The 8,744-nt window shown below is 47.5% G+C and overlaps 1 protein-coding gene across 2 annotated transcripts in view; it reads right to left on the bottom strand.

The window, feature by feature from the left end:
* Positions 1-2,648: 2,648 nt before the first annotated feature.
* The window catches only part of LOC123772492 (sialin), a 40,396-nt gene continuing 34,300 nt past the window's right edge, over positions 2,649-8,744 (bottom strand). Inside the window, exons 7-10 of one of the 2 annotated variants that reach the window (XM_069338332.1) lie at positions 7,775-7,924; positions 6,798-6,930; positions 4,070-4,311; positions 2,649-3,658 (exon numbers count right to left, since the gene is read on the bottom strand). In XM_069338332.1, the coding sequence (XP_069194433.1) occupies positions 3,332-3,658; positions 4,070-4,311; positions 6,798-6,930; positions 7,775-7,924 (852 nt within the window). In that variant the 3' untranslated portion in view covers positions 2,649-3,331. The remainder of the gene's footprint in view (positions 3,659-4,069; positions 4,312-6,797; positions 6,931-7,774; positions 7,925-8,744) is intronic. The other variant, XM_045765752.2, reaches the window with a different exon arrangement.

Below are 8,744 nucleotides of genomic sequence, written 5' to 3'. Positions count from 1 at the left end.
CAACGACGAGAAGAGAAAGGACAAAAACAGAGAACAAGGAAGAAACAAAGGCGAAAGAGCAACAGAGCACGTTAAAGAATATCAGGGTCGGGATCAGGGTCAGCAAAGTCAGGGTTAGGGGGCATGGGTAAACTGAGCAAAGACGGAGGGAAGGAAACGGGAGAACAGATCAGAGGTGGGAGGGCAGGGTCCAGAGGAGGAGGAGACAACGGAGAGAAGCCGTCAAAGACAGCAGCAGGAGGAGGGGGAGTAGAAAGAGGGGAGCGCACCCCAGCAAGAGCAGCAACCGAAAGGGAAGCAGGGACCAAAGAAACCTCCATAGCAGGAACAGGGGGCGCAAGCACTGAAACGGGAGGGGAAGGAGCAACAGAGCCAGAAGGAGGAGCTGAGGAAGAAAGCGAAGCCTTCTTACCCGCCGGGGAAGAGGAAGGAGAGGAGCCAGGCTTACGCTTCTGACTTAAAGAGACCGGTGTCCCAGCAACTACGTACCGGGCAACGGATTCCAGTGTCTCAACAGGAGAAGCCGAACGAGAGCACACACGACGGCCGTTAGGAGAGCGATGGACATCCGCCCGCACCGACAGGCGGTGGGGAGAGCCGATAGATGGAGGAAGAGGATGGGAAGGAGGATCGGAGGGGGACGAGGAAGAAGACACGACAGACCGGGTAGAAGGAAGGGGAACCCCAGACAGAGGACCAGGAGGAGGATCCTTCGGGAGAGAACCCAAAGGAACAGAGGAGGGGGCAGTGGGCGCATCAGGGTCCAAGGCCCGGAAACGGTTGTGAGTCTGAGGAAGGCGGGAAGGACGAGGAGAGGAAGAGCGCAACACGCGAGCATAAGAGATATTAGCATAAGGCGGGAGCCGGCGAACCTGGCGCCTCGCCTCAGGAAAAGATAAACGCTCCCGGTGCTTCAGGTTGAGGACGGCTGCCTCAAGCTTGTAATGGACACACGCACGGGAGAAGGTAGGATGGGCCTCACCGCAGTTGAGGCAACGAGCCTGGGGAGAAGTGCACTCCGACTTAGAGTGACCTTCGCCACCACACAAAGGAGAGAGAGAGACAGTCCCGGAGCAGCGGAGGGCACCATGCCCAAACCTCCAGCACTTGTTGCAGAGCCGAGGAGAAGGAATGTACTCCTGGACAGAGCACCTGGCACCAGCAAGAATGACAGAGGGTGGAAGGGTCCTACCATCAAAGGTAATCTTCACAACCCGGAGGGGTTGACGGCGACTACCACGAGGGGGACGAGTAAACGTGTCCACCTGGAGAATAGAATGGCCCTGGGCAGCGAGGATATGTCGAATATCGTCGTGGCAGTCGCGCAGGTCCCGAACACCGGTCGCAACATGGGGCGGGAGCAAAATAGTGCCAACACTGGCATTCAACTGAGCGTTCTTCGAGACCCGAACGGGGGTCTCACCAAGGCAGGATAAGGCAGCCAAGCGGGAAGCAGCATCCTGAGAAGGAGCAGCAACGACACGTGTACCGAGACGAGTGGGGTTGAAAGTAATGGAGGCATCCACGGAATCAATGAGATGTCGATGGAGGGAGAAATCGTCAGGAGGCGCAGAATCAAGAGGGAGGAGATCAAAATATTTGGCCCACGAAGCGGGACCAAACAAGGCTTGATAGGTAGCAGAACTGGAAGGAATCGAGCGAGGGCGGCCGTGACGAGGACGGCGGTGAGAACCCCCAGAGAGAGAGGGGTTAAAAGGCGCAGTAGTTACAACTAGAGAAGGAGCCGCACCAGGGGACGAGGTAGTCACCACTGGGGGCTTGGGGCTCGACCCAACCACAGAGGAGGGAGGGGAGCCAGGGGAAGGAGTCAGAGAGGCCAAAGGAGGAGCAAGGTCGGGGCCCAATGCAGCGGAGGCTACAGAGCCCGGTCTTCCAATACGGACCGACTCGGGGGCTTGGTCGCCCACCCCACGAGCCTGAGAAGGTAAGCCAGAAGCAGCCGAAACAGGGGTTATCATCTTGACGAAAAGAAGAATTCACTCATGAATGTGCCCCCACACCCACCATGGAGCCACAATTAGAGGCAGGACACCCAACAAGAAGCTATCGCCGATCTTGTCGGGGCCTCCTAGGGGTGCGTCGTGAGTATACGCCCCACAAACGCCACCTTAAGAAACCGACAGTCCGTCGAGATCGGGTTCAGTGACGAAGTGGGGATTGACAATAAAAGGTTCCCCTCGCTCTCGACGTCGGGTACTGCAGTTCTACGGGTGCATGAGTATGCCTCCTCAAGCACCCGGGCGTCAAAATAGAAGAAGTCCATGGAAGAACCAGAACGAGCAAAAGGTCGGCAGGAAACGGCAAGCAGATAGGAGAAGAGGGGGGAGAAAAACGAAACAGAAGGAAAAGGAAAAGGTGCCCAGCAGAATTGGAGAGGACGGCAGCAGGAGCACAAGGCTAGAAAAGGACAGAGGACTGTCCTAAGGAGCATCACACTCCGGCAGCCGCCCACGAAGCCCCCACACGGCGACAACGAGCTGAGCGGGGAGGGGGGCGTATTAAAGCCACTAATACGTTGTGCGTATTAGTGGCTTTAGGCTACTGTTTATAACTCATTTTCTATGTGTGTGTACTTTTACTTGAATAAACACTATTATATATTATTATTATTATTATTATTATTATTATTATTATTCATTACTTGAATAAACACTATTATATATTATTATTATTATTATTCACTTCATTACTCTTCCCCCAGTTGCCTGTCTACCTTTACGTGCTCAGTATATCCAGTTCCTTCTTTATTGTATATTGTATACCTCTCTTGTTTATCCCTAATAATCCTTCTTGTTTACTTGTGCCACAGTTTTACTACATTGGGTATTATAATAGAACTAATATTGATATATTGTACCTCTATTTGTATATTTATTACTCTTATTTCTTTAACTTTTTACGCTGCAAAGACCAGTCAACATCACATGTTGGCGGGTGAGATTTGGCAAGAATAAATTAGGAAGTCTTCTGGGAAGTATTTGTAGAGTTCATCTTGGTGTGCAGTTGTGTTATTGTGTATATATGGGTAGGTGCGTGTGTGTGTGTGTGTGGTGGGGGGGGGGTGTTGGGTGCGCGTTCACGCGTGTGTAGGTGAGCCCATGTGTGGGTGGGCGCGTGTGTGGGTGGGCGCGTGTGTGGGTGAACGCGTGTGTGGGGTGAACGCGTGTGTGGGTGAACGCATGTGTGGGTGGGCGTGTGTGGGTGGGTTTGCGCGTGGTGTGGGAGGGGGGTGTGGATGAGTGCGTATATCTCTCACCATCAAGGCAATCTTAATACAGCTCTAGGAAATACGTTTGGCATGATGTGTCTGTTAGTCTGGCTGGAAGGCGCTGTTATGGAAGTTACTGTTCAACACGTAACTGTCATAGGCTTTTGATCTTAAGCTGCCGTTGTCAGACTCCTGCGACATTTTGACCGAAGGATTCTTTCCTGCAGCAGGCATTTTGACTGAAGGATTCTTTCCTGCAGCAGGAGAAGCAATGGAGGCATCAAAGGAGTCTTCGACATCCATAGTGACACATGCCACCTTGTTCCACTTTTGCTCCTTTCCCGACGCGAAGAGCACGAAGATAAGAGCGTCCGCTATGAATAGGCTTGCCGCGATGTAGAACACTTTTCTCCACTGCCCAAACGTTTGCTGTGGAGTGGAAACCAATATTTACATGCGAACCTTTGCTGCAGGGGTAAGATATGTTGTATGATCAAGTAAGAAATGTGGCAAATCTCATGTATTTTGGAGCATTTATTGTAGAGAGCCTTACGATAAATTTATGAGTAAGCATGGGGCGTGGATTTGAGTGTTAGTTATGATCAAATTTAGGCCCAAAGTCAAGCGCTGGAACTAGATAGGCTGTTTTTAATGCTGGGGTGTTGGTGGGTCATGATATAAACTGCACTCGTGTTCACTAGATGTGAAGAACGATCACTAATGCTAGAAAGTTTGCTGTGCGATCAAATTCAATTGAATGCAAGTGTTTAATATATCTTAAAGGTGTTTTTGTATTGGTGTTTGTTGTGCAAAAGAGTGTATTTGTATATCCTTAGCTACCTGGTTGTTGGTAAGGGCGCCCACGGTCATGGGCGCCAACCAGCCAGGGATGGTGGCGGCGGCGTTGGTGATGCCGAAGAGCGTGCCGGCGAAGTTGGGAGCGATGTCGACGTGGTTGACCATGAAGCCCGTGTATATGCCGCCCTGCAGACTGACAGCAGTGAAGAGCAGAGCGATCGTCGCTGGTCGATTACACTCTACCAGACTCAGGCTCAGCAGACACACTGCTGGACCTACGTGGCCTGCACAAGGGAACTATTATAACAGCAATCAATGATTAAACTTGATTTGAAATTGAAGGTAGAAATGATGTGATCTAAAACTACACAATAATCCATAATTTTTGTAGGGTAAATTACTCTGAGTTAAAGAAGCAATTAACATAATGGTTTAGGTGTTAAACAGGTCCAGGACTCATCAAATACTTAAGGATTTACTTACGAACCCTGTTCATCATTACTCGATCAAGAAGGCTTAGTCTGTGCTTATTAAACAGTTTACAAGCTTGGAGACGCTGCGAGCTTGTTCTCAATCCATGATTATTATTGTTATAGACCACCTCGTAGCTCTTCCGAGCTCCTAAACTGTTTGATAAATGCAGATCGAAATTATACTTTCTGGTGAGGTCAGTAAGCTTCGAAACCCTCCAAAGAATGATAGGTCTTAAACCAAAGTGCTGTTCATAGGTCGGTCGGGCCGGGAACCCGTCAGGAGCTGGCGAGTAGCAGCGGAACCCCCGTGGAGCACTTCGTCTCTGTCACCGAGGAGTGACGTCGTCTTCAGCATTAGTCATCCGCTGACGAAGTAATGATACCAACGCTGTGTTGGAGATTGTCTTGCGAGGAACTCCGGGATAAAACACACACTAGGGGCAACACTTTCAAGCTGAGCAAGCCACAGTTTAGAACAGAAAAACAGGAGATACTTTTTCACCCCAAAAAACTTTTTCACCCACCCCGCCCCGCCCCGCCCTCACCCATAAGGGTGAGGGCGGGGCGGGGCGGCCTTTCATATTTCCTTGGCCTGAGGTTCGGCGTCTAATGCACCTCCTTCATGATGTCGGTGAATATGAAATGTTTTGCCCTGAGTCCGTACATATTATAATTTGTTTACACATTAGTGTATTCATATATTGATATTCAAATCGTATGTTCAGATGACACATTTACAGTCTGGGTACAGCTTTTTGGTTACAGTGATGGATACACTGTTACAGATAATGTGCAGCGAAAATGGATATAGTGATGCGGGAGGGTGGGTGAAACCTGGGAGGGGTGTGTCTGGGAGGGATGTGTTTGGGAGGGGTGTGTCTGGGAGGGGATGTGTCTGGGAGGGGTGTGTCTGGGAGGGGTGTGTCTGGGAGGGGATGTGTCTGGGAGGGGATGTGTCTGGGAGGGGATGTGTCTGGGAGGGGATGCGTCTGGGAGGGATGCGTCTGGGAGGGATGCGTCTGGGAGGGATGTGTCTTCTGGTGTGTGTTTTGGTCATCACATCTTCAGCCACGTTATAGTGAATCATCGTCTGCACAATACATATATTTACACAGCAGAGGATTACTTGAATTGTAATTAGTGACAGTGTTAGCGGTGATCAAGCTAACTGTTATTGCTGCGATTAACTGTGGTAAGGGAGGAACAGTGCCAAGAGAGAGTGAACACAACATCAATGATGAGAGAGCATTGTTAAGTACAGTAATTTCAACCCGTCCTCCTGTTTAGATAGTAGGTTTTCTAACTATGAGCCCCATCGTACATACTTAGACGTAATGGACAATTAGATAGTAAAATTTAGTATTATTCACTTTATAGAGTTCGACAAAAATTAAGTTAAAAACCAAACTTAAATATTCCTAGGCCTAGTATAGCACATATATGCACTATATAAGACCGTAGATAACGTGTATTAGGCCTAGAAAAGCTAGGTTATGTTAAGTTTTCTTTGCAACATCAGTACGAAAACTTTTCCTCTTTGTCCAAATGTAATAGTACCGATTTCGACTTTCTAATTGCCTTTTACGTCAATATATGTACGATAATCCTCATCGTTACTATATGCGTTACCTAAACAGGCGGATGTGTAAACTAACTCAGTTATAAATATATAAACATAGCAATCTCCGTGGCGCAGTGGTAGCACACTCGCCCCCCGCGCTTAGCGAGCGATTTGGCCTGGGTTTGTATCCTGGCCGGGGAGGATTGACTAGGCATCAATCCTCATCTGTTCACCTCTGTACGCCCCCAGCAGTGAATGGGTACCTGGTTGTTAAACGATTTGGCGGGTCGTATTCTAAGGAAAATTAAGTTTAAGGACCTCCCAGAAACGCTATGCATATTAGTGACTTTACAAAAGTGTATAAGAACTCTTGTAAAAAAAAAACAAATATTTATATTTTATGAATTTGAATTGAATTTGAATTCAAACTGACAAACTCTAAGGACAAGTCGAGCCATGTTTCAGTATCCACAACACAAAGGTTGTGGGTGTTGTGGATTATGGAGGGTTGTCAATTTTGTCCCAGGAGTATGGAGGGTTGTCAATGTTGTCCCAGTAACGTGGAGGGTTGTCAATGTTGTCCCAGTAACGTGACGGGTTGTCAATGTTGTCCCAGTAACGTGGAGGGTTGTCAATGTTGTCCCAGTAGTGTGGAAGGGGTGAGAGGACAGGATAAGTGAGAAAAAAACACACCAATAGTCGCGTGAAAGGTTGCTATAAATATGAGAGTCCATACCAATTGTGTTTGCCAGCTTCCTGACACTCTGGGTGGAGAGGGTCCCGGTCCGCCTGAGGGAGTCGCCCGCCAGGCTCACTATCAAGCTGAATATCCACATGCCCAGGTACGGCAGCCCGCTCAACACCGCGTCCTGTAAGCAGGGCGAACACTCATCATATTCATGGGTTACACCTCTTACTGTATGAGTCAGCAAGGTGCCGTATACCCATCGACACTTGAGGGATCCAATATATATATATGGTGGTGGCGTATGGGTACCCCCATACAAATAAATGTTCTTTGATTTGTAGTCTATGTAAATAGATTTTAGATAATGTTTTAGAGATAAGGTTATTAGCCACGTGGAAGATTAGTATTCAACAGTAAAAAGAGTAACGGAGCCGCAGTATGTTCTAAGTATCCTAGAAATCAAAGCTGGGAAAATGGGTTTCTGTCTGAGCGCATCAGATTCGTCCGTTGTGTGCTTGGGTTTAATCAGACGTGGTTCTGTAGCGCAGTGGTCGGCGCAGTCGGTTTGCAACCGAAAGGTCCCGATTTAGATTCCAAAATCAGAACAGTGACTTTGGTCAGGCGTCCTTTCACCTGATGTCCCTGCTAGCCTAGAAGCAAATAGTTATCCATGAGTTAGGCAACTGTTGTGGGTTGTACCCTGGGAAAGTCTGTAAATAAATAATTAATATTGATCTCACTTACACTGTTCCACCTACAGTAGTTCTAATAGTTCAGGGTGCTTCGTCACATCATTACACCTACCATTAAATCGTGTACTTTATTCAACAATTAAGCACAAGAACATAACAATAAAGGACTCTACCAAAGATCAGTTTCTCGTTCGAGACTGCTCCTATTTTTATCCACCCAAACTCATTCATGTATATGTGTCTAACGTTTGCTTGAAATAATCCATCTATAGCAATTTTTTGGCATTACAAAATAATAAAAAAAGATTGTAAATGTTATGTATTACAACGTACCGACTTAATGTCCTGGTTGAGCATGGTCTTCATGTAGAGGGGGAGGTCTGTGAGCAGGGTGTAGAAGCCCCAGTTGTTGCCCAGGCCCGCCACCAGGATGGTCCAGAACGGGACGGAGGTCAGGGCGTGTCTCCAGGGCATTGGCGGTGCCTGAAGCATCATGCCAAGGTCACACTTACATTAGATTATCGTCCTTCTAGCTACGCTCCTGTCCAATCCTCACATCCATCCATAGCGGTTTTATCCTGATAATCATCTTACACTCGAGTTTATTTGATTACAAAATGTTAATAGACTCCGATTGTTCGTTAAATATTATCTATATTCCCATTCCCATCTCAGGGTAGTTTGTCATATCTTCATGCTATTAAAACACCTGCTAGCTTGCACTAGCTAACTTAGAATGCAGAAGGCTAGTGTTTTTAAGTATTCAAGAATGAATAAGGTTGTTACATTACTCTATACTGAACCTAAATTTACCCGAGGGCCACCATCTATCTAGTGGCCACGACGGGCTCAGAGAGCCAGTGACTTGTCAAAGATATCCACCCAAAAATGTTACCCGAGAATGTTTTCCAACTGGATTTTGAAGTGCAGCAGTGTTTTGGCATTTACGGCATCAGCGGGTAAGTGGTTCCATGAGTTTATAGTCCTATGGGTGACACAGCGTCTCCTGTTGTCTGTCTTACAATGTGGCGTGTTGAGCTTGAAGCTGTTGCCACTTTTGTATGTTACATCTGACTTTTTAAAGAAGTGATCTGGGTTTGTATCCTCCAATTTGTTCAGTAATTTAAAAGCTTCACTGAGATCAGTCTTGTCATGTCTGGTTTGCAATGTTGTTAGTTATGTGGTCCTCAACCTTTCCTGGTAGGAGGGTCGACTTAGCTCTGAGAGGATTTTTGTTGTTCTCTGTTGAAATTTCTCCAAAACAGATTATGTCCTTTCTGAAGAGTAAGGTCTCCGTGTTTGG

This window comes from Procambarus clarkii, chromosome 1 (assembly GCF_040958095.1).
Source record: "Procambarus clarkii isolate CNS0578487 chromosome 1, FALCON_Pclarkii_2.0, whole genome shotgun sequence".
Lineage (NCBI taxonomy): Eukaryota > Metazoa > Arthropoda > Malacostraca > Decapoda > Cambaridae > Procambarus > Procambarus clarkii.
Note: the sequence above shows the minus strand (reverse complement) of the source record. Positions and strands in the feature narration are given on the sequence as shown.